The following is a 26,353-nucleotide window of genomic DNA, read 5'->3' as shown; positions in this document are numbered from 1 at the left end:
ATTTCATGAGAGGTTTCCCTAAAGTTAGTTTAGACCAAAGATGCTCTATTACATATAATGGATATTATAGACACTTGGACTGTTTTTAATTGCCAGGAGACTTGCCTTTTTAAAACAATTTGTTTATAAAGCAAAAGATTCCTCCAAGAAAGAGCCTTTTTATGCAGATTGCAAGACATCAAATCTCACAAGGCAAGATTTGTTCCTCATTATTGACGATAAACAACCTCAAAGAGTAAGTCAGCTCCCTAAAAGCTAAGTCCTGGAAATAGCAAAGACCATTTTGTACCTTCATTCTATGCAATCCAGAAAGTGAAATCATAACTATAACTCTTCAGTTATCACCATACAAATCCGAGGCATGTGAACGTCCTGTCTCCTCCTGATGCCCTGGACTAATTTAACAAAGGAAACAGGCAATGCATATTGTATAAATTGCTTTTTTGCACATTGCTTTTTTTTTCCCTTAAAGAAAACTTTTGAAATGTGTCTTCAGTCAAAATAGAGAACGCTGGAGGATTCGTGGGCTGTAACGAGGATTCCAGTGGGTTCCAAGGATGATTGGATGCCAGTGACACAGGGAGGAGTACCAGCGCTGAGAATGTGCCCCCGAGAGCAGCCTCACTCCCAGAGGCCTGCCTTTAATCATTGCTATTGATTCTGGAGAGCCGTGTGGTCAGCGGAACATTCAGGGCATCCCTCTGGGGAGACATTTAAGTGGCACGGTCTTGCTGATGAAAAGACATAAGTCTGCAAATCCGTCAAGGAAATACCTAGGAGCGCAGCCGCCACATTGTGTGGTGTATTAGTTTTCTGGACTGCCGTAATAAATAACCATGAACCGGATGGCTTAAAATAATAGAAATTCACTCTCCTGATGCTGGAGGCCAGAAGTCTGAAAACAAGTTGTCAGCAGGCCTGTGCTCCTGCTCACAGCTGTAGGAAAGAATCCTTTCTCCTGTCTTTCGAGCTTCCCATGATTCCCAGCAATCCTCCATACGCCTTGGGTTGTGGAAGAATCACTCTGACTTTTGCCTCCACGTTTACATGGCTTTTGTTAACTTTTTTCTTTGTGTTATAATTTGCTTTCTGTTGCTGTGATGAAAACACTGAACAAAAGCTACGTGTGAGAAAAGGGTTCGTTTGGCTTTTTTTTTTATTCTTTTTTAATTAAAATTTCCAACTGCTCCCCGTTTCCCATTTCCCTCCCCCTCCTCCCACATATTGCCCCCTCCCCCCGCTCCCCTCCCCCTATCCCCACTCCACTTCTCCTCCCCCTAGTCCACTCCCCCTCCCTCTCGATACTGAAGAGCAGTCCAAATTCCCTGCTCTACAGGAAGACCAAGGTCCTCCCACTTCTATCTAGGTTCAGGAAGGTGAGCATCCAAACAGGCTACGCTCCCACAAAGCCAGTTCATGTATTAGGATAGAAACCTAGTGCCATTGTCCTTGGCTTCTCATCAGCCTTCATTGTCCGCCTTGTTCAGAGAGTCCAGTTTCAACCCATGCTTATTCAGTCCCAGTCCAGCTGGCCTTGGAGAGCTCCCAATAGATCAGTTCCACTGTCACAGTGTGTGGGTGCACGCCTCGTGGTCCTGATTTCCTTGCTCATGTTCTCCCTCCTTCTGCTCCTCATTTGGACCTTAAGAGCTCAGACAGTTGATCCAAATTGGGTCTCTGTCTCTCTCTCGATCCATCGCCAGATGAAAGTTCCTGTGCCATTCTCCTTGGCCTCTCGTCAGCTCTCATTGTCCACCACATTCAGAGAGTCCGGTTTTATCCCATGTTTTTTTCAGTAGCAGTCCAGCTGGCCTTGGTGAGGCTTACAGGTTACATACAGCCCAGAAAAGGCTTATAGGTTACAGCCCAGAAAAGGGTTTGTTCGGCTTATAGGTTACAGCCCAGAAAAGGCTTACTGGTTACAGCCCACCACCAGGGAAGCCAATGTAGGAGCTCAAGGCGGGAACCCGGAGGCGGGGAATTGAAGCAGAGGCCCTGGAGGAACACTGCTTAGGGGCTTGCTTCCTCTGGTTTTCTTATACAACACAGGACCACCTGCCAGAAACAACCCTGTGCCCACAGGGCAATCTGGTGGAGGCAAGTCCCCAACTGAGATTCCCTCCTCCCAGATTCGTCCTGGTTTGTGTTAGGTTGACCAAAGCCCACCAGCACCGCATGTCTGTGTCTGTCTCAGCGTGGTTGCGTCTCTCCTCTCAGTCGCTGGATTTCAGACCCATTTAATCCATCATGTTCTCCCCTCAATTCGACTGTACCCTTAGTGACCCTATATCCAAATAGGGTCACACTCATCGGTATTGGGATTTGGGGTTCCACAAAGCTTTCTTCTTTGCTCTGGTTTTGTTTTTTGAGGCAGGGTCTGATGTATCCAGGCTGACTTTCAACTCACTATGTAGTAAAAAGACCTTAAAATTCTGATCCTCTTGCTTCTGAAATCACGTGCATGATTGTGCGTGGTTTCTGTGATGCTGGGCACTGGAACACGGTACTATGTATGTGCTAGGTGAGTGAGCATTTAACAGAGCTGCATCCCCAGTCCTCGGCACACCTTTTTGAGGGAGAACACTAACACGCAACACACAGCAAGACAACATTTATTTTATGCTGCCTTTCCAAGTTTTGTATTCCCAGCTATAATTACTGATGGTTCCTCCATGCACTTGGGGCCCGCGAACCACTTGGTGTTGTCAAGTTTGGATTTGGGGCATTCTGCTCCAGGAGGCGTGTAGTGACATCCCATTGTTCTTTTTATTTTCAGTTCTCGAATGGCAATGGTGTTTATCCTGTTTCCAAATGCTCACTTGTTTTCATATGACATTTTTGTAAGATGTCTGTCTGTCTATAACTTTTCCCCAGTTTTAGGTTGGGTTGTTTACTTTCTTGTTGCTATGATTTGGCTAAACGCACCCAAAGGCCCGTGTCTAATTCCTGGTCTCCAGCTTTGGCACTGTCCTCATAGTGCCAAATGAGAACAGTGCTTGGTGGGGGTGGGGGCCTTGATGGGCGTTTTCCTGTCTCTCCTATGGAAGTATGCCCTTGAAGAAGAGTTTGGCATTCTGGCTCTTCATTCATCTTTTGCTTTCCGGAAGCCATGAGACATGGAGGTTACATCACCACACACAGTATAGCATCACATGCAGCCTTGCCGTGGCCAAAAGCAACTGATCACAATTCAATCGATCACAAACTGGTACTCCCAAAACCAGAGCCAAGTAAGCTTCCCACTTTAAAGTTGAATATCTCAGGTTTTCTATGTACAGTAACAGAAAGCTGATCAATGCCTGCTTCTGTGGTTTTAGGATTTCTTTTTGGTGTTTGGGGTTGGGGCACAAGTCTTTTGTTTGTTTTTCAAGGTTTCTTTGTATTTCTCTGGCTGTCCTGGAACTAGCTATTGTAGACCAGGTTGGCTTCAAACACAGAGAGATCCACCTGCCTCTGCCTCCTGAGTGCTGGGATTAAAGGGGTGCGCCACCACCTCCCGGCTTGCACCACCACTGCCCGGCTTGCACCACCACCGTCCGGCTTGCACAAGTCTTTTTAACAGACATGTGTTCTGCACATTTTCCTTCAGCCTGTGATTCATCCTTCCATTCCCTCAACATGCTTGGTTGTGTTTATAACCATTTGGGTAGAATTTTCTTTTCCTTTGTAACTTCCAGTTTGACCACGGGTTTGTATTAATTTCCGTGTTTGGAATTTTTATTTGTATCTTTGTATTATTCATTTTTTAGTATGTTTAAGGCATATACTCCAGGTGTTTCTAGTTGTTAGGGTTTTTCCCATTAGGCATTTGATTGCAGCGACAGGAAAAGCAACTACAATAATGCACACATTCAATACTGCTACCAATTTTTAGCAAGCTGGCTCACATATCCTTCTGTAAGGCCCTTCTTTCAATAGTAACTTTATCTGAGTCTACTTCATCTACTGTTAACACGTTCACTGCTGACTTTACCCCACCAATGTTTGTACCATGTAACTTTCCCATCTTTTTGTGTGTGTTTAAAGCATACCCACTTATGTCACTATGTTTGAAGTAAATTTCTCGTCAGAGAGCATATGTTTGATCTATGATTTTTATCCTTTCTTCCAAACAACTAATTGGCGTGTTTAGATCACTTCCATTTAGAGAAATCGGTGATATCTTAGGGTTTAAGTCTTTTATTTGTCTATTTGTGTCCTGATTCTCTCCCACTCCCTCCCCCCTCTCTCTCATACACACGCATGCATGCATCTCCTCATGGATGCATTTTAAAATCCCATGTTGATTCTTCTGGCACTTATGACCTCGCTTCTGTCGTTTGCTCAGTGCCCATCCTCAGTGTTACAATGGTGCGTGCCTATCTTATCACAGCTGCTAGGATTTGTCTCGCTATTTTCAGTGAGATGTACAAACCTTACTTTTATTTAGGGCCTATTACCCTCATCAACCTTAAAATGTAATTAATTTTAAAATATAATCATCATTTTTCAGGATATATTGAACATCATAGTAGATAATTTTTAAAAACAATTTTTCTTGCACTTAATTTGTCTTAATGCAAAACATAAATCTCAAGTTCACCATGCTAGAGAGACAAAATAAAGCCCTTCCAATACACATCACCTCCTGACAGCATCCACACAGCTACCAAATGAATGAACAAGTCTGGGTCCCTAGTCAGGTTTCTAAATAATATAGTGTCTTTGGAGGAAGCCACATGCCTGTAGAGATGCAGTTAGACTGACCGATGCCTGCCTGCCACCACACTAAAGCTACTAATGCTATCTTTCATTGACCCCTAAACGCCCTTTCCTCTTCTTGCTATCAAGTTTAAGTACAATTTCTTGAGACTTATTAAAAGTCAGGCATCCACATAAAACTTAACATTACTGGTAAAATGTAGATTGATCCGGTTACATTTTGAAATCAATATCATGGTCACTAAAAAAGCTGAATATTTAAATAGTAGCTGTTTGAAGGTACCCCGTGATTAGTCTGTCTTTGGCACCATCTAGCTTCATGCTGAACTGTGTTGATTATGAGCACCGTCAGCAATGTTTCTAGTCACTGTCAACCAATTCCCTGGAGACAGTCCCAGTCTGTTTCTGTCTCTCCCCTTGCCCCAACCTTTCTCTCCCTCTTTGGCCCATTTTCTTCCTGTCGTAACAGAAAAATTTGAAGAAGTGTGACTTGAGCTTACTCAGCATCCTGTGTTCCTGCTTCAAGCTTCCTCAGTGTCAAGGAGAAGACACGCCTCTCATTTCCAGTGTTAGCCTCACAGACCAAGCTCCTAAGGTCTGCCGCTCAGTTCTTAGGATCCTTCTTTCCGGTATTTCAGGCCTTTGCTCACAATGGCCATTTCTGTCATCGTCTGTGCATAAATCCATCTTGCCAACTCTTGCAAAACCTTCATCTTCTACACAGGTCTAATTTTTCCATTTCACTATGTCTTCAAGATCTTACCCACCCTGACTCTTTGTACTGCTCGGTTTCTAACAGCATCACTGCACTCGGAGTAGGTGTGCCGAGCAGTCTTCTTTGATGACCTTCTGTAGTATTTCCTCATTTCATTTTTCCAGCACATTTTTTGCTTCATATGATGTAATTTATGGATTCATAAGACTTCTCCTCCTATTTATACTCTTGAAACAACTCTATTATTCCTGTTGCCCTTGACTAGGGAATCTACTGGTTCTGTTCGGATGACTTACCCTTCCTTTGCATCCTTAAAAACTACACATTCCCACAGTTTCCAGTCATGGTACCCATTAAGTATCATCCCTTCTGATCAATATCCATTGTATAATTTCCCGCCATAGGCATCCTCGTTTCTAGGTCACACTCATCTAGCTTAGCTCAGCGTTCTTCCTTATGCCAAACAAAACCCAATGGACTCATCATTCAAGGTCAGCAATACCCTGTTTCCTTAATTATTCTTTTGCCAAGCATGGAAAAATATTTAAAGTCTTTGTCTAAAACATTAGGCTTGTGGGCTTGACAAAATGGTAACCTTGTTAGTATTTAGTTATCTCAAACATAGAGTTCTTATCTCAGACATAAAGTTGATATTTTACCAACTATTCATCTGAATGCAAGAAAGCCAGTTTTTATTTCCTTACTGGCTTACAATGTGCTATGCACACAGAACTTGTCAACTAATTTGCTTAGTGGCCTAATGTTAACTATTACTCAAAGAAGTAATAATGTGTGCACCATGTCACAAAAAAGACTTTTTTATTTTAATAAAGTGCTTTTAAACAAACAAACAAAAGACTTTTTTAACATGTTTTTTATGATTTTTTTAAAATTTATTTATTTATTATTTATACAATATTCTGTCTGTGTGTATGCCTGCAGGCCAGAAGAGGGCACCAGACCTCATTACAGATGGTTGTGAGCCACCATGTGGTTGCTGGGAATTGAACTCAGGACCTTGGGAAGAGCAGACAATGCTCTTAACCTCTGAGCCATCTCTCCAGCCCCCAACAAAAAGACTTTTAAATGGATTTCTTGGGAAGTTATAGGAGGCACTGTAATATTGATTACACAGGGCTTTCAGCTTTAAAACAGATTGCCAGGGGTCAAGTCCTTGTTATCCCACCTCGTGAAACTTTGGGAAAGTTAACTGACATCCTTGCATGTTAATATCTCTCCATAAAACCAGGGGAGACAACAGGAACTGCTTCATGGAGCCATTATGCAATCAAGTGAGTTATGTCACACACTGCAAACAATTCTGGGATGCAGAAACTGATCTATAAATGTCAGTTATATGTTTGTTACACATATGATGGTAGTACCTCAGAGCTAAAAGTACCTTCTTCACTTTATTAATTGAAGAACTGAGGAACCAAAGTAAATAGCTGTCTCACAAATGCAGAGCTAATTTAGAAGCTAAAAAACCCACAGTTCTCTTGAAATACTTTCAATGAGATTTTTCTCCTTAAGGATTTTATATCTGAACACTAACTAAGGAACATTCATGGGTGTTCAGTTTAACTCTCCCACGAGGGACCACAAGGTATGATCATTTATCACAAGCATTGCCTCTTTGCTGGGGACTCTATTTCAGAGATTCTCAGTAATGGAAATAGGGTGGATAGGGATGGTAAGAGAACTTGAATCATGGTCCCGAGTAAAACTAAGAAACACATGAACAACAGGACTAGATGCCAAGGTCAGGTCCTCTGAGTTCAGATGAAGCCACTTAATGTGCATCTTCTGAAAAACAAAAATGCTCAGGGAAGACATGGTCTGGAAGAGTCATTATGAAGCTGTGGTCCAGGCCATCCTGCCCATACATGAATGTTTTGCAGATAGTGAGAATGCCTTGCCCGGGAAGAATCTGAAATTATGATTTTGATGAACTCGGAACTACCTCTTTAACAGCCAGGAAAGTCACAGGAGCCAAGTACCCATGCCAGGCATGATTTCTGATGGTTTTGGCTTTCTTTGTCATTGTCCGGAACAGTATCCAGCCTGGTTGTTCAATCAGGTAACCAGTGTTATAAATTCAATCATTCAATCTAGCAGAGATAGACTTTCAAGAGGAAATGCAGCAACACAAGATTGCTATTAACTAGGCACAAATAAACCTCTAAGAAAGAATTCTCTTATCAGATGGAAAAAGATGCTGTTTTCTGCCTCAACTTGACAATCTTAAACAACGACTTAACTTCCCTCTAATTCAAATGAAATCGTCATAAATTGCAGGCATGGTGAGAGAGAAGACCACACGATGTACCCGTTCCCCCAACTGCCAACAAGACTCAAAGAGTCCACATTTTCTCTGTAGATTATTTTTAAATACCTTGCTGTAGTACACAGATTCTGAGCTTTATTTCTTGGAATTTTATTTCTCAAAGCACGAAGCTTCCATTACATCAAACCAGAAAATTAAATTACCTTCTTTACATTGAAGATTAAGCAGAAACCCTCCAATGACCCCACAGTGATGAGCCTTTCCTCAATGACCCCACAGTGATGACATGCCATTCCTCTGTTGTGTTTTTAGTATTTTACATATATCTCTAAATTTTCTGGTGACAGTGACTTTTTATAGTTTGGGTTGTGAGCTTAGCCTTTAATGGCTGAGCCATCTCTCCAGCCCCAAAATAACTTTAATACCTACCTATGTGTGGTATCTGATTTGTAGACTATAAACTCTTAAGATTCCCTGTCTCATATATCTCTGTAGTCTTCAGAAGCCTTCTAGAGTCTTGGATGTACTCTCTGCTCCGTAAATGTGCTGTTTAGTTTCAACTGTACATTCACTAAGCATTCCTCACTTGAAAAATGTGACTAATGGATTCTTAGTGTGGAATGTCTTTTCTTTCATTTCTGGGATATTTTATTTTTGAATCATAATCCTTAAAAAAATACCATAGCAGATCATCACTGCGATTTTGGGGTGTTATTTCCTTACAAGAAAGTCCCTAGCAAGTATTGCCAAACATTATTTTTATGGAAATTTGCAGAGGTTTCCGTTGAAGGGGACTAATACATGTCCTTGTGACAGAGGAAAAGAAAAAGCCTAGAGGTGTATCAAGAGGCTAACCCAGAAAGACTATTGTGCTGCCTATAAAAACTACGCAGTACCCAGTACATCTGAAAGCTAGTAAGTATCTCTTTAATGGTTTTTCTGAGAAATTAACGGTTTTAATGTTTATGAAATATTTAGCACACTCCTATTAGGCCCATAGATAAGACTGGCTGAATGATTTACAATGTTTAGTCTAAAATAAAAACGCAGAGTCCTTTATGCTATGATTAAAATTTTAAGACAGCAACAGCAGAGCAGTTAGTGAAGCAAGACTTCCTAAGCAAAGAACCTTCCGTGTGTGCACTGTCCCACATCTATGAAGCCAGGCCTGACCTTCCTAGGACAGCTTCTGTGCAGTGGGAGGCAAAAGCCTGTGATTAGGACAGAAGCAAAATTCAAGTGCATAAAAGGAGCTGCAAGAAGCCAGAAGGAGCTCCTAATTTTGTAAAAAGTTAAGTTTAACTTTAAAAAAATAAGTAAATAATATTCCTACATTGCTGGTAGGAGCAAGCTGGTATAGTCCCTTTGGATATGAGTATGGCAATTTCTCAGAAAATTAGAAAACAACCTTCCTCAAGACCCAGCAATACCACTTTTGTGTACATACCCAAAGGATGCTCAATCGTGCCACAAGGACATGTGCTCAACTATGTTCATAGCAGCATTGTTTGCCATAGCCTTGATGCCCCTCAACCGAAGAAAAAAATAATGATATTTTGAAATTTGTAGGCAAATAGATGGAGTTAGAAAATATCATATTGAGTAAGGTAACTCAGACCCAGAAAGACAATTATCATATGTACTCACTCATAAGTGGTTTTTAAACATAAAGCAAAGAAAATCAGCCTACAAATCACAATCCCAGAGAACCTAGACAACAATGAGGACCCTAAAAAGAGACACATGTATCTAATCTACATGAGAAGTAAAAAAAGACAAGATCTCCTGTGAACATTGGGAGCATGGGAGAGGGTTGGATGGGAGGGGAGAGAAAGGGAGGGGAGCAGAGAAAACGTATAGCTCAATAAAACCAACCAACCAATCAATAATTAAATAAAAGATTTACATTTTATGCGTATGTCTTGCCCTCATGTATGAATGTGCACCACATGAATGCCCAGATCCAAGGGCCTCTGATCTCCTGGACCTGGAGTTACAATGATGCTGAGCACCACCTGGGTGCTGGGAACCAAGCTAAGTCTTCAAGAGACACAAGTACATTTAACTGAGCCAGTTCTCCAGTCCCACTAAACTCAATTTGGGGAGAGCAGTTGGAGATGAAAGCTATCCTAGATTAAAGGAGTAACATTGTGAGCAGGCAGGAGTCCTCTGTTAAACTTTAGGACAGAATTAAATTTTAATGAGCTCCAATCATGTCAACATAGGAATGGCAACCAAAATTGAGACGTGAAAGGCAGGCAATGGCCTATTATAAAGACTGAACACTACTACAAGGGTCTACAGTGTACCAACCACCACCGTGTTATTTGAAAGCATATTTGTGTGAACAGTCATTTTACAGATTTGGGTGTACCACAGTGATGTTGGCACGTAATAAAATGGCATGCCATAAATACTTGGAGGACGCCTAGCAGGTCTCTTTCCCTTCTCGCATCTAGTCTGGTTGTTCGAGTCTCTTTCTAACAGCCTGGCGCCGTCCTTCCTGCCGCTGCCCAGAGCCCCAAGTAGTCGGTCCCTGTTCCTCGTCCCGCCCCCGCCACTCCACGTGCAGGAGAGTGGGCGGCAGGAGTACTTCCGGGTGACGGAGGTCGGCCCCGGCAAGATGGCGGCCCCCTTGGAGCTCAGCTGCTGGGGAGGTGGCTGGGGGCTCCCTTCGGTGCACAGCGAGTGCCTGGTGGTGATGGTGAGGCCGCCTCGCGGGCCGGGGCGCGGGAGGACTGGACTGGCTCGCTGCGGGCTCCGCTGGGGACGGGCGGGCGGGCGGGCTTCCCGCAAGCCTCCGCTCTGGTCGGCCTGGCCTGCTTTCTCCAAGCACGCCCGCCCGCCCGGCCTCCGCAGACCGACGTCCCCCGGAGCGCGAAGCCTGCGCGTCCCCGGCCGCGGACGGGGGAGGGGCGCGGGCGCGCGGGCTGCCTCAGAGCCGCCCTGCAGACTGCTCAGTCTAAAATGTCTCGTTGCAAACTCTGTTTCAGGCGTATGCCAAGTTTTCGGGCGCACCCTTGAAAGTCAATGTCATAGATAACACCTGGAGAGGTCCAAGAGGTACAGTATGAGCTTCCACACGCCCCTGTCTGCCCTTCCGACCCTGGCATCCCCTCTTGCGTTTAAAGCCATGGGTATCTAGAGTTTTAGCTTCTTAGAATGACCTTGGCTGTGGGATGGTTGCTCGCTCTGAGTAATAACTCAAAATGCAAGCCCAATCTGTGGAAAATAGGAGAAACGAAAATGTTCCCCAGACCTGCACCTTGTGAAACTACAAAGAAAAGGCAAACATTCTTCAGACAATCTCCCATGTGCAATCTGTCTAGTTTTGAAGTATTGGAATCTTCAGAATAGACCACGGTGTTTGCTTGAGTGTCAACTGTTCTTGATTATAGGTGATGTACCAGTTTTGATGACCGAAGACAGCATTGTTTCTCAGCCTGCAAAAATACTAAACTTTTTAAGAAAACAGGTGGGTGGCTCCTTTTGAAGAAGTAGATCGTTTTCTGCATGTTACCCTATTATTATTTTAGACTGGGCTATACTCTAGTGTGCCCTGACCAGCCAGGCTGGCATCAAATCTGGGATTATAGGTTGTCACCCATCACATCTTGTATGACTTCTTGTTTGTTTTTGGTTTGGATTTTGGTTTTTAGAGACAGGGTTTCTCTGTATATCCTTGGCTGTCCTAGACCCCACTTTGTAGATCAGACTGACCTTGAACTCACAGAGATCAACCTACCTCTGCCTTCCGAATGCTGGGACTAAAGGAGTGCTTAGCCACTGGACAGGTTTTTGGTTTTGGTTTGGTTGGTTGGTTGGATTTAGTTGTTCGACGACAGGGTTTCTCTGTGAAGCCTTGGCTCTCCTGGAAATCACTCTGTACACCAGGCTGGCCTCGAACTCACAGAGATCCATCTGTCTCTGCCTCCCGAGTGTTTTGATTAAAGGGATGTGCAGCTACTGGGCTGGCTTTTATTTTTAAATTCATCATAAGGTGGTTTTACTTTTTACAATTCATTGGGCAACTGGAAACACTTGGATTTTGACCACTGAGAAACAAAGACTTGCTTCTCAATGCCATTTTTACTGTGATTTTGGAAGTCATAGTGAAGTTTATGCAATGTCTATTTTTGTGAATGTATTGAAATGGATGTATGTAAGAGGATTCAGTTTAGTTATTCACGATGACTCTTGTTGATAACACGATCACTTTAGTCCCCTTGTTCCTATACATTTCATGTTAAAGTGTGACACCTGAGTTCCCACCGAATCTCAGCTGTTTTATTCGATCATTTATTCTTTTTTTTTCTTTTATTTTGGTACTGGAAATTGAATCTGGGGTCTTGTGGCAAGTAGGCAAGCACTCTGCCCCTGAGTGTATTTTACCTTTTAGAAAGCGCTTATCTGATAGCCATATACTTTATGAAATCATGTATCTGAAACATGTGGAAATGTAAATATTTATGTAGTAAATCCATGGTGTTTAAATATAAAGATTCGTATGAGCACGAAAGTTATAATTGGTTTTTCAGTACTCTTAAGAAAAAGAACATGTACCATTATAATTTAAGTGAATTCTGAGTTGAAGAGTTTCCTTTTTTATGGTGAAAAACATTAGGGAGAAGTATATATATTTTTTCCTTTCTTGTTAAAAATAATTGCTTCTACGTGTTGACTTTGTATCACCCGCCATACTCTGAACAAAGGTCATCAGTAAGTATGGAAACAATAGAAGTCAGCTGACACACGCAAGCAACTCTTACTCACTTTGTGTATGCGTGAGGCACTGTTGAGAACCCTCTTTGCGACTGGGAACCACATTCCTTGGGTTAGTATTCCCTCCTAATGTCAGCTTTGGCATTTGTGAGGGAGAATCAGAGTTCTACTTCACTTAGCTCCCTTGTCCTTGGGATGCTCTCTGACCTCTGAGAGGTTTTGTTTTGTTTTTGAATAGAAATACAATGCTGACTGTGAACTCTCACCAAAACAAGGGGCAGACACCCTGGCTTACATCGCCCTCCTGGAAGAGAAGCTTCTCCCTGCCGTGGTGAGTGTCTCTGAATACTGCAGTATTGCAGGGACTCGTGAGAACGCTGTGGTCTGTTAGAAAGAACAAAAAAGAGGAGGAGTCTTCAAGAGTAAGTTTCTCATATTAGTCTTGATATTATGACAAAACTGGATTCTCTTAGACATTTAGCTTCCCATTGAAGTGAATAGTTTGGTTTGCTTGTTTGCTTGCTTGGCTAGGGAAACGTTCTACCACTGAATTCCATTCCAACACAATAATCTGTTTTTGAAATAAATGCTACCATTGGAAGATGAAACTTTGCTGCATGTATAGAATTGACTATACTGTAGTTCTTTCATTTGGTGGATATTTTCGGAGCCCTCAGTATGCACTAGGCTCTATTCTGGCTGCTGAGATACAGCAGTCAACAAAATTTATATGTTTGAAATAATCTCATTTCACCTTGAGCCATTGTATCTGAAAAACTTAAACGGAGGTACTTTCTTGAAGGACACTTGTGAAGAAGCTGTCAGACTGACGAGTGATGCTCATTTTAGCAGGAGAACATCCCTGTAATTGTTTTGCCTTCCTTTGGCAGCTTCACACTTTCTGGGTTGAGAATGACAATTACTTTGCTGTGACAAAGCCATGGTTTGCCTCCCGTATCCCTTTCCCTCTGAGTTTAATCCTGCCCGGAAGGATGTCTAGAGGCGCACTGAATAGGATCCTCTTGACACGGGGAGAGCCGCCCCTCTACCACATCCAGGAAGTGGAAGCGCAGGTACGGGAGTCTCCCAGCAAGCCCTCCAGGGAAGGGAGGAGAGAGGGGACTGGTCCTTACCTAGAGATGCTACCTCCAGAGTCTCCTTCATCCTTCTTAGATATACAGAGATGCCAAGGAGTGCCTCAACCTCCTGTCAAACAGATTGGGAACATCTCAGTTCTTCTTTGGTGACACGTGAGTAAATTCCCTTCAAGTCACTTTGCCGTAGCCACCTCTTTGATGTTTCCTACAGTATATTTGAAAATTTTGCTTGATTTATGGCCTTCTCTGTCCCGTTACTACAAACACATCATGAAACTGCCTTGGTGGAAAACACTATTTTGAGTGACCTAAATCTGGATCCCCAGGCCATGGCCACTCATGTTTGACTCTAGAATAAGCTAGCTCTCATCCCTTAAGAAGAAGGAAGGGCCTATGATTCTGCTACAGTAGACGAGAGCCCCACCCCCGTAGCCCCTGGGCTTCCTCCTCCAACGGGCCGTCTAGGGCATGCCCCTGTTGCCCACTGCACTGGCCATGAAGCCACTGGCCCCTGCCATGCTCTTCTTGTTGAACACCCTGAAGGAAGTCACTCAGCAGTTCCTCAGTCCCCAGGCTGGTGGTTGGTTTTGGGTTTGTGTGGACCTATATATACATAAATACAATTTATCATTTGAATCATGTAAACAAGAGTTATTTCGATATGTTGCATGTATATATTCAGTGAAATGTGAATTAAAGCCAGTTTACCCATCCCTCAGAAGATCGGTTTTTCACTTCAGAAGGGCGCCTGGGGGTAGAGCTGATTGGCAGAGCTCTCCAACAGCACGCATAAGGCCCCGGGTTCAGTCTTTAGCCAGGATTTACTGGGCTTTTATAGGAAAAAATTTTCTGTTGGCATTAATCTTCTAGTAGCTTAATGTGCTGCATATGGCTGTGATAGCATCAAGCGTGCCTCCACCTGGCTTCCAGTTCATAACATTTGTAGTTTACAGCCTCAACTTCCTCTGAATAAAATAAATGGCTAGAGTATTTTTAAAACTACTTCGAAGGTAAAATGCTGGCTGCCTCCCTTTTGGAATCAAAAATGGGAACAAACCATTCAAAACATGATGTTGCCTATTAGACTTGACAGGTGGCTTGAGGAGCATTTTAAAATGCAGTCCAGCCGGGCGGTGGTGGCGCACGCCTTTAATCCCAGCACTCGGGAGGCAGAGGCAGGCGGATCTCTGTGAGTTCGAGACCAGCCTGGTCTACAAGAGCTAGTTCCAGGACAGGCTCCAAAACCACAGAGAAACCCTGTCTCGAAAAACCAAAATAAAATAAAATAAAATGCAGTCCAAGTCCGTCTGCCCTTAAGTGCTCCTGACAGAATCCTCCGTCTCCAGGCCTTCCACCTTGGACGCCTACGTGTTTGGTTTCCTCGCACCTCTTTATAAAGTGCGTTTTCCCAAGGTTCACTTACAAGAGCATCTGAAACAGCTCTCCAATCTGTGCCGCCTGTGTGACGACATCCTGGACAGCTACTTCAGACATGGGCCCGCGGGTAAGTCGGCTTTAGCTAGGATGTACTCAGATCGGGCACTTTAATATCTCCTGGCAGTGCGGAAGAACTCGTTTGCGCATTGTCTTAGACTCTGGTTCATAGCTTCAAGACCTGGTGGTTTGCCGGCTACATCTGCTGCCATGTTCTTACGTACATGGAGAAAGAGCCATGTGACCCCGCCCCCCCATCCTTGGACTTCACACATTCTGTGTATCTTCTTTATAAGTATTGCCCCCCGAAGTGGGTCACTTTCTTCTCAAGGATTAAAGCGGGTGTGTTGAGTCCCTGCTGAAAGTAGTGTTTACCCCCATCAAATGGGCGGTCACTTTACATAATTCTCACCTGCTGCTTCCAGCACTCTCCCCCTGAACAGAAATCAGCAGCAGATTGACTTTGGTGAGGTCACCCCCATGGTTCTACTACTTGAAAATGATTGCAGCAAACTGGAGATAGAGTAAGTAGAGGGCTCTTGGCACTTAGGATGGCATTCTCTTTGACTGGGGGCCTGTGCTTAGGGTCTGGGCACTGAGTGTGGATATGGAGAGGTGGCTGCAGTGTTTGTCCTTCTGAGAAGCAGAAGTGGTGAGATAGCTGGCTTCAGCAGACTGGCTGTTTTTTATTTTATTTATTTTTTTATGGAGGATTCTCTGCTTTACATCTAGGGAAGTCTAGGAAATGGGAAGTTAGGGAATTAAGTGGCATCCGACCTTGTCGCTCTGGGGCAGTGGCTACCCAGCCTGGCTCCACAGCCCTTCCATAGTTCCCAAATTAAAATGTCTGGGGATCAATCCCAGAAAGCTCTGCTTTTAAAAATTCCTTTAAATATCTTGGATGCCTGGTAAGTGGGTGTTAGGGAGTCGCTACCTTAGCAAGGTGTCTATAGTGTTACAACCAGTGACCTGTGTGTAGTGACTAGGGAGGGGCAGCACCATCTGGAGAGCACCGCGCCTTACTAACCCCTGTAGCTGCCTGCATGTCGTGTGGCTCGGTGCCTTCCAAGAGCACAGTTCAGTCTTTTCCTTTCCGCTTCCTACGGAGCACTGCTGTCCCTCCTAACTTTGCCCTTGAACCCAAATGCTTTTCTCGTTTTCAGTTTTATTTTGGGGGGAGGGGGGAGCAATTAGGATGGTGGGTAAACCGAAATTTTCTTTTTTTCAATCTTCAACAGCTTGAAAGTCTTTCAGAGTTTGTTTTCTCTCCCTGATTTCTCTCCTGACTTCTCAGGCATCTCTCCAGCTGGACAAGAAATGATAGACGTGAACCTGCGGAAACTCACACAACTTGTAAATAAGGAATCCAACTTAATTGAAAAGGTCGCGTTCCTTCATAATTGCTTTCCTGTCTGTATTCTGGGTTGTGTGTTCACTTGATACTCTTAGTTTTAAAGAGTTTACTTTTCAAGAGGCTGTTTATATATACTTGGAGTGGAGATTTGTTTAATGTGCTGTTTTGAAGCCAGCAGTGGCCTGATTGTGCTGAGGGAAATTTGAGTAATTGTGTTGGGCCTGCCTTTTACTATATAGTTTGCACTTACCAAGTTGGGTGACATAAAAATTACCTTTAAAGACGGCAAATCAGAAGCAAGCCCTGCTTGTTGTCCTTGCTGTCCTGAAGTCACTTTCTGTAGGGTCTAAGCATCTATGTTTTCTCTTCCTTATCAGTAATGTCTTTTTCTTCTTCCCTCATGCCCCTTCTTTCTTATTGTTCTTCTTGATCCTAAATGTGGTCTACAGTGTCTTCACCATTCAGTCCTTTGTCTCTTTGGAGATTGTCAATGTGTGAGAGACCATGAGGGAGTTGGGTAGAGGAACGAGCCAACAGCGGCAGATTTGAGGAGGACTCTGATTGGAGGCATGTGACGGGCCGTGCAGACCCCCTAGTGTGTGATAGACTTGCTTACTTTCGCATGCACTGAGGTAGAAGGGCTTCATAGGAGTCAGCAAGCCTTCTAGAAGCTCCATGTGCAGCTGCTCTTGTCCCATTTCCTGGATGTGATGGTGCGAGTTTCATCACCTGCCTAAAGTCTTGTGGCTGAAGAAGGTAGAGAGGAGACTTACACTGTAGACGTGGGGACACAAGGCGCCAGCAGTGTTGCAGTTCATTGTTCTTTCCTGTAGGCAGCTGCTCAGGTTCTAAGTGCGATTGTGTGTCTGTCATGGAGAGGATGTGTCAGCTTGTCACAGTTCTTCTCTGGGATGGCCTTCTATTGCCAGTGTCTCATGGTTTTGGAGAAGCTGTAGCATTCATTGCTGTTCAAGCTTTTGTGGTGTGAGTTAAAGCCTGGGCAGGCTCTATTTGCTCAGTCTAATACACGTCCTATGAAGATGTGTGCAAAGTGCTAAGTGTGGTTACAGGGACTCATTCGTTTATAGGAAGGCTGTTTAACATAGCTTCCTTTCGCTTTTTCTTTTTTTTTTCTTTTTCTTTTTTTTGTTTTTCTAGATAAGGTTTCTCTCTCTGTATGACAGTAGTGACAATACTGTTACAGAGTCCTGGCTGTCCTGGAACTCTCTTTGTAAACCAGGCTGACTTCAAACTCACAAAGATCCACCTGCCTCTGCCTCCTGAGTTCTGGGATAAAAGGTGTGCACCACTACCACACAGCTTCTTTCCATTTTCTGTATGTGATCCATGACAGATATGGCAGGGGAGTTATGAAATACCCACACAGGCAGAAGGTAAAACAGAAGCCCGTTCACTATTTTATACATATCCACCTTGGGTCTTCATCAGCTTATAAAAGTCTTGTAAGACAAGCAGGCGTTCATATGTGCTCCTGTGTAGGAAGTGTGTGATGGCCGGTAAAACACAATAGGACAACGGGTCTTCTTAGCCACCACTGTTCACAGTTTATAGCAAAAATCTAGAACGTAAGAGAAAGACTATATTTGAGATACAGTTCTTGCTGGAAAGTAAATGCTGCTCAGCACAGTTGTTCCCTGGTCACAAGTTTTCCCTATTTGAAAATTAATAATTCACCTTTTATTTTCTGTCTTCTGCAAACCTTACACGTGCACACACGCTTTGCCAAAATATTTCTTCCTTGCTTTGAAACCATACTGAGAAAATGGGGAGTTTAAAATATTCTGCATTTATGCAGAGCTCTGAGAACAGCTTGTCTATTGGGGGAGTGATAGGATATTCTTTTCTGTTGGTTTTGTGGTTTGATGGCAGCTGCTTTCAAGTTGTTAAAAAAGTGAAGTTGATAGAGAACTCAGCACCAGTACCTGCATCCTGCACCCTCAGCAGTACTCTGGAGTGAAGGTGGAGCTTGGAGACTGGCTAAGTTCTGAGTAGTCTCACCTGGTATTCCAGGGTGCTAATGTGTGTCTCGGACTTCTTGGCATTTTCCTAATGTACTTCATGTAATGGTGTCTCTATGGTTGGCTCAGAAGGGATCAGTGTTTGAAAGACCTCTGGACTAGATCTAAGGCCTTGTCCTTGCCACCGTGTCCCCAGCATCCTTTGGTCTACATACTCTCAACTGGGGAGGAGGGAGCTGTGTCGCATGGCATTCTGGCCACTTTCAATTTGGAAAAGAGGAGTAGTTTTTAAAAATTGTGTTAGAATAAGAAGACATGGCTCATGATACTGGCAGTAGAACCTGGAAAGGGGACTTCTCTTTTCTAAGGCTCATTTTGTGTTCTCGTGTGTGGTGGGACTGTGCCTGTTCTTCAGTGTGAGGGGAAGATTAGCAGAGCACATTTAGAGGTAAATGTTTACCCATACCTGCAGAGAGTATCTTAGGTGAGTCTCTGATCAAGTTCAGCAGCATGTTCTTTTCTGTGGAACTTACTATAATTTTGTGAGGGGCTGAGTATGAGCCACGTTGCTTCTTGTGGATGCTGAGTCAGCTGGTATTTGAGATGACAGTCCTCATCTGTGAGCGGCTGTCAGAGAAATGTCTCTCTGTCAGTCCTGCCACCTGCAGTTCTCTGTAGTCTAGATGGGGAGGGCGCAGTCCACCAAAGAGGAGCCTCAGCCGTAGTCAGATGTGTCTTTGTGCTTCCTACAGATGGATGACAATCTCCGCCAGAGCCCTCAGCTTCTTCCTCGGAAGCTGCCAACGCTCAAGCTGACTCCAGCAGAAGACGAGAGTAATTCCTTACAGCGGCTGTCACCCTGACAGTCACAGCCTGTTGCAGCCAATCTTAGGATTGTTTGCAGTAGTCGCTTATACTGAGTGCATGGAGACCAAAAGAAAACTGCCGTAATAGGTCTAAGGAAGACTGAAACAGAAGGAGCTGAACGTGACTTTCTTTTTAAACTAGGGAAGCTTTTATTTCATCTTCGCAGTGCATTTTGAATGCTAAGCGGGTGGGTGGAGCAAATACATGGTACTGTATATAAAAAGCTGCCTTAATCATGGCAGATCTTTGCCTTTGGTTCAGGTGTTGCTGACGAAAAGCTGCAATTCTGTTCTGAATGTGCATTTTTAATTTATTTAAGTTAATTTAACTTTTCTTAATCCTGTCTCAATAACTAATATGTGGCTCTTTGGCTGAGATCTTAATCTTCTTTTTAGAAGTCTGATGCCTATTTCAGGAACTAGGAAAAATAGAAATTATTTCAATAGAAAAGCCTGAATTTAACTTTAAAAAGCAGCAAGGAATGTGCTTCTTAATTATTCTCTTGTAAGTCTGTTCCTCTTTGGTGGTTTAATGGCACATATGCAGCTGTTGAGGCGGTTATGTAACACGCATCTGATAGCACGTCAGTATGAATAAGTACTTCTGGTATGTCTGCTCTAAGCTAGCAGAGGCCAATGTGGCAGCGTAAGCCTGTGTATTTTAGTACACAATTGCCTACTGTCTCAGTCATGTATTAATTCCAGAGCTGGACGTCTAGCTCATCTTACTGTATTTAGCTGAAATCCTTAGTGAAGTGTGCTCAGCGAATTCTTAAGCATCCTTGGGATGAGGGATAAGCTACTATGAGGGTCCTGGAGACACCTCCCAGGTGTCTGAGTGCTCCACACTTGACTCGAAACAGTTTGTTTCATAGTAAGTGTATCTTGTGCCCACACACTTTCTGACAAACTATTATTTCCTGTATATTTTTAAGTGCATTTTTGGGATCCAAAGGAATAAGTCAAAAATAACAAATTTCTAAGGCAATTTATATTTATTGGTTACTGAATGAACTGTTCAACATTTGCTGAGTGTTGTAATTTTACATATAATAGGAACATGCTTATTTTAGTGGCTGAGGTGCTTCTGTTGTTCTAAAACCACTTCTGAGATTTTAAAATACAAGACTGTGTTTTGGGTTAGTGTCTTACAGGATTACCATGGTGCTCAGCGAATGCTTACCAGAGTCTGCGGAAACCAGGCTGCGTTGTCTGGAGACTCAGCTTCTGTGAACAGAGCGTGGCTGCGTCTGGCTTGCAGGACCCCGGTTTGCTCTGTATCTTGATAGATGAAAGCTTTACATGAGACAAGGTAGTCCACAGTCCGTTCTCTCTGGGCATGTAGGTCAGGTAGGCAGTGAGTTTCACAATACTTCTATAACAAAGGCTGTGTATGTGAGTGAGTGTGTACTTGTGAGTATGTGTGTGCTGTGTATGTTGCTCATCTTAGGCAAATCACAACCATATGAAATGTGAGTGTTTTGCCTTGAAAGTCATGATCAAGAGGCTCCGTTGTCTCTCAGACTGATCTGTATTGGTTAGTACATTAATCAGATTCTGTTTATACTTTAATCAGGGCTAGTCATTTTCAATTGTGATTTAATAGTAAACCTTCCAAAAAGTATTTGAAGAAGTTTACAGTAATAAAACACATGTAGAAATAGGACAGTTATTTTTGAAAAATAACAATTTCTAAGAGAAAGAATCATATCAACACTACTAGGCTGTAAAATCAAGTGTGAAATCTAACTCTGTGGGTAAAGCTCGAAGATAATACTGAGCGAAATTCTTCTAATAAGGCTGCTGATGTCTAGATTAAACGTGTAAAACAGCAGTTCCCAACATGTGGATCGAGTAGCCCTTTCACAGGGGTCGCATATCAGATATGCTGCTTATCAATATTTATGATTCACATAGTAGCAAAATTCATTATGAAGTAGCAGCAAAAATAATTTTATGGTTGGGGGTCACTACAACATGAGGACTATATTTTGAAGGGTCTCAGCATCAGGAAGCTGAGAACTGGCATAGAAGAACGCAGCAGGTCATGTTCAGAAGACACTAGAGGTCAGCCAAGAAGTGTACGGTAATATTTTGTGCAGGAAACCCTTACTGAAAGGAGCTCATTGTAGAATCACGGGCATTTGCCCTTTTCAGTGGTGAGGATGACTGCTCGGAACTGCCTTTAGCCTTACATTCTGTAGCCCGTGTGCTTGAAGACCACATTTCTGAGGTGCAGAACCAGGGTTGGTAAGTAGGAACCTAAGTGCTGGCTTACTTAGTTCAGCTTTGTTTGCCTAACAAAGATGAGATGAGAGAAAACTAACCGAGCACAGGATGCGTTAGAGACAAGCGCACAGAGAAGCTTTCAGTGGGAAGTGACTTCTTAGACTGGACAAAGGGCCCATGGTCACCCTGTCAGGATGTTTGTGCTTTGAAGCTTGAGTTTGCTGGGAAGAGTGATCCATGTGGCGGCGTAAATGAATGCAGACAGATTATAAAAATATATACAGCTTTAATAAGGAAATAGTCTTACAGGACCACAGGTTCCCGCGGAGAACAGGAAAAGCAGAGCAAAAAAAGGGGCTGCTGGGATCACGCCCGGCAGATTTATCAGTAAACATTAGCCCAAGACGAACACGCACCCAATGGGTGGGGCTATATCCCTACAATCCATGGCCTTGACCAAATACTGTGAGCCATTGTCTTTTGGAGGTGATGGTGGAGGACAGTATGAAAACAGGGACTCTGCTCATTTTTATGTTTGTTCATAGTACAGAGCTAGAAAAATTGGTTTGCTAATTCCCACAAGGGAATAATCCTGAATGAGCACTGTGTCACAGCGATGACCTAATGCTAAGGGCATTGCAGACAAGGAGGATGTGATTCTCACAACTTTGACCTCATGAAAGATTCACATTGCTAGCAAGTTTCAGTTGAAGTATGTGAATTGTTTCAGGGTACTAGAGGACCCCTGGTGATTTTTTTTTAAAGCAACCATTTTTAATTCTATTTGTAATCTCTAACAATTTACTATTGATAAATAGAGTAACACCAAGGAACAGAGGCATTTATGTTAGAGCTTAGTTGAAAATCTTCAAAGTCTCAAAATGGGGGAATTAACATCGACAGAGGCAGAAACTGGTAATGAATATTTTAAGAAAACCACTTTGTTCAGGTAGCTTCGTGTAATAAAGTGGTATTTGAATTGGATAGTGTTTCTTAGAACTTGTTTCAAGCATATGTACCTAATGAGCTTGTTAAAAATAATTTTTGATGAAATGGGTTAATTTTTTGATAGCCACAATCGTAACCACTCAGGAGATAAATGTTGAAGTATGTGTGGGGCTGACAAGGTGGCTCAGTAGTTAAGTTAACTTGCTACTCTCACTGAGGGCTGAGTTCAGTGTCCAGGACCTATGGCAGGTGGTTACTGCCTAAACTGTAGCCCCAGGGGATCTGGTGCCCCCTTCTGGAATCCATGAGCTCCTGCACTCACAGTGTGCATTTACCCCCATACATATAATTAACCACTAAAATAAATTAAATATACATAGGAAGCTGAATGATAGATAGGGCCATGGGTAGCTCACTGCTATTTTTGTAATGCCTTAGGAGTCTATAATTATTTCTAAATAAAAGGGTTTTTAAAAGCCAACTTAATAGAGTTAAGTTTGTCACTATGTCTACCATGTCTTAAATTTTAACACTGCAGACCTAGTATTTATTTAGTTCCAAATGAGAACTACATTTTATCTTACTAAAATTTTTACTTTGTTCTTGAGTGCAGCTGGGGTCTCTAACAAATCATTCTCTGAAGTTCTCCTCTGCCATACCAAGAAAGTTTTCTAAGAACTTTGCACCAAAAACTTATTTTCCATAAAATATCAAAATGCTTATGATTTTATGTTTCTAGTCTGTGTATTTTTCCCTGTGACAACTGGGCTCATATTCAAGGACAAAATATTTTAAGGCCTTTTTCTGTCTTTGTGTGGTCATTCATTTTTACCATGCATTTTTTTCTCTCTGTATTCGCAGTGTGGCACTGTGCTCACTGACGCCGCCCTTCCGTTGTGGAAGTGTGTTGTAGCCGTGCACTTCTGTTGTGAAAGCTGTGACGTAGCTGTGCCCTTCTGTTGTGGAAGTGTGACATAGCTGTGCCCTTCCGTTGTGGAAGTGTGTCGTAGCCATGCACTTATGTTGTGAAAGCTGTGACGTAGCTGTGCCCTTCTGTTGTGGAAGTGTGACGTAGCTGTGCCCTTCTGTTGTGGAAGTGTGACGTAGCTGTGCCCTTCTGTTGTGGAAGTGTGACGTAGCTGTGCCCTTCTGTTGTGGAAGTGTGACGTAGCTGTGCCCTTCTGTTGTGGAAGTGTGATGTAGCTGTGCACTTTGTTGTACAGCCAAAGGATGTAATTGATTGTATCTTGTGGTTGTTATTAGAGTTAATCCTGAGCATAATTTGGGTTGTGATGATTGCTTTTTGTGTATGTTCTTGTTGGTTTAAGAAAAGAAAAAAAAGTTGTATGTTTATTCCCCCTCTTTTGCTGTTGTTCAGTTATGCAAAGTTTACATTTATTTCTTAGTGTTTACATATTTCTTAAATTTTAAAGAAATCTGAGGTTATGTGAGATCATAGCTCAGTGGTTTCACCCTAAAAAGTTTTATTGAAGTGTCTTTGGAGTTCAGGGTGCTGGTTTGCATAATGAGGTAAGTTGGGGAGAGCTTTGGTTTTAGTTTTTAAGTGTTTGTAAAACAGTTTAGTGTAGAAGTTACAGTTGGGTGCTGTAGTTTCTAGGAGCCCAGGCTGCTTGTTGTGCAGTCAGGACTTGTCGTGACAGAAGCAAATGCGGACTCTGGAAATTAAAAAGACTTAAAAAATGTTTTTCCCCCAGAAAAATATTCCATGGATTACTTAAAAGAATTGGCGTTCTTGACCAATGATATAATAAAAGGGAAACTTGAGTTGATTGCTCATGAATAGTGAGGGGTATGTTGTGAAGAATCTTACTCAAACAGAATAAAGTAGCTTCTTTAAAAGGAAAAAAGACGGACTGTTTTGTGCCCTCATTATTATTAATTTGAAATTATAAGGTAAAAACATTTAGTTTATGCAAGAATAGTTTCTAAAAGGGTATTTGGCAGAATATATTGTTCTAATAAGTTTGGAAAATTCTGGATTAGTCAAAGCTGAGTTGCTGTAGGCTTTTCAGAACCTTTGATGTGTAAATGTGTGGCTTGGTTTCCAGCTTCAGAGATGTTTTATTTTATTAGCAGAGAGGGCGATCTGAATGAGGCTGCGTGTGGACACATGTAGAGAGTACACAGTCTGAACGAGGCTGCATGTGGACACATGTAGAGTACACAGTCTGAACAAGACTGCGTGTGAGCACATGTAGAGAGGAGACAGTCTGAACGAGGCTGCGTGTGGACACATGGAGAGAGGAGACGATGTGAACAAGGCTGCGTGTGAGCACATGTAGAGAGTACACAGTCTGAATAAGGCTGCGTGTGAGCACATGTAGAGAGGAGACAGTCTGAATGAGGCTGTGTGCAGGTACATGCTCGTCTCCCAGGAGGGTTCATCATCTCCACTGGGCACCTCCATTTAATGTACTGTTTCCCTAACTTATTTTACTGTGGATTTTTTTAAGTAGGAGTTTCATGGGATTTGAGTTCTGAGAAATTTCCTAGGAGAACATTTATGTTTTGTTTTGTGTTCATTTCAAGGTTCCTGTCTTTGTGTTCTTCTCTAGTGGTGGAGAGGGTAACTGGGCAAGCTTTATTTCATTTCCGAGTATGAACCATCTCACCAGTGAGGCATGTGGCCCTTTTTAGCCCCTGCAACATACACAGTTGCAGGCTTGGCATTCAGGGTTTGGATGTGAAAGCTCGCCTTTGGCCTCTGAGTTCTGTGTGATGGCAAAAGACTTAGCCACATGAAAAGCTCTTAGATCTTAGTTCTAGCGCTTCAGTTTTCCTCTTGCAAATCAGAGCGATGTCTTTTAATCATGTAGTTTACGTGTTCCAGATCCTTGGAAACCACAGGAAATGACCTGCCAGAGTTTGCATCGGCCCTCTGAGAGTCGATTGGGATGGAGAGGGCCATGCTGGCTGCTTGGTCTTTGGTCCATGGGCTGCTGGCCTCTTGATCTGTTGGAGGTATACACAGCTTTAGTTAAGTGCAGATGTGCTGGGTGTCTTGTGATTTATTTTATTTTGTAAAACTGAAACTGAAATGTTTGTAACTTAGCTTTAGCTTTCTGGAAGGTAACAGTGAACACTACAAGAACTACATGTGTGTGCATATTGGCTCCATCTCCCCCTGCCTATCTTTGAATAGCAAACATTTTTTAATCACCTGTCTAGTGTGCAAATACGATACTCTTCTATAAAGTAAACTATCAAAATAAGCAATGCCAGCCATGGTCTCATATTCTAGCCTTGCCTACTGTGAATGTATTTTACCTAAAGCTGATGTATAAATGCCCAGAAGTGGAAATGATGATCACTGTTGTTAAGAATTTATTCTGATAAATGACAAACTGGATATAATCTCAAAATAGCTATTTTCTCAATAAAACTTCAAAGCACCTGAGTGTTTATTACTTTTTGTGTAATATTATTTATTCATTGAGGTGACTGTCTTCCCTGGGATGAGCTTGAAGTGGTTGAAGTAGTTTGCTGACTGGGTGCTGGGGCTCATCTGTGTGGAGTACTTGCCCTTTTCACCCACTTTGTCTAGGATACGTGGATAGCATTGTGAGCCTTGCACCCCATGCTAAGGGGGTAGAAGCCTGTGTTCCGGCCACTAACCTGCATGCTGTATCAGACACCCACAGCTTTGCAGGGCTGTTACCTCTTCATCCTGAGCTCTGTCAGTCTCCCCTGTCTACCCACACTCCAGCCACTGAATGGAGGCACTAAGAAAAGAACACTCCTTTAGGGTGCTGGGAAGATGCTGGTTTTTGTTCCCGTGTGTGCGCACACGTGTGTGCGCAGGTTCATATGTGGGGAAAGACAGTTAACAGGCCAGAAAATAACCGTGAGCGATATCTCAGGGGCTATCCACATTTTCCAAAGTCTTCCTGCCCTGGAGCTCGCCGAGTAGGTCAGGCTCCACGGCCAGCAAGCCTCGGGGCTCTTCCTGTGGCCACGTGCAGCGTTCTCAGTGTTGGTTCCACAGCCAGACTCAGGTCCT

General features: G+C 43.0%; 1 protein-coding gene across 2 annotated transcripts; it reads left to right on the top strand.

Annotated features, from left to right (window-relative positions):
* Positions 1–10,312: 10,312 nt before the first annotated feature.
* Positions 10,313–25,741, top strand: Mtx3 (metaxin 3). 2 transcript variants are annotated; one of them, XM_057789731.1, is made up of 9 exons: positions 10,313–10,407; positions 10,697–10,766; positions 11,102–11,178; positions 12,664–12,756; positions 13,316–13,498; positions 13,599–13,675; positions 14,869–15,026; positions 16,251–16,339; positions 19,042–25,741. In XM_057789731.1, exons 1-9 carry the CDS (start codon positions 10,327–10,329, stop codon positions 19,150–19,152), a joined length of 939 nt encoding a protein of 312 aa, XP_057645714.1. In that variant the 5' UTR covers positions 10,313–10,326; the 3' UTR covers positions 19,153–25,741. The 2 variants fall into 2 exon arrangements, with proteins under 2 accessions (XP_057645714.1, XP_057645715.1); XM_057789732.1 differs by lacking the exons at positions 16,251–16,339; positions 19,042–25,741 and adding an exon at positions 15,382–16,204.
* The last annotated feature ends 612 nt before the right edge of the window (positions 25,742–26,353 follow it).

Source organism: Chionomys nivalis, chromosome 15 (assembly GCF_950005125.1).
Source record: "Chionomys nivalis chromosome 15, mChiNiv1.1, whole genome shotgun sequence".
NCBI lineage: Eukaryota > Metazoa > Chordata > Mammalia > Rodentia > Cricetidae > Chionomys > Chionomys nivalis.
The sequence above is the reverse complement of the archived record's forward strand: the minus strand, read 5'-3'. Positions and strand labels throughout refer to the sequence as shown.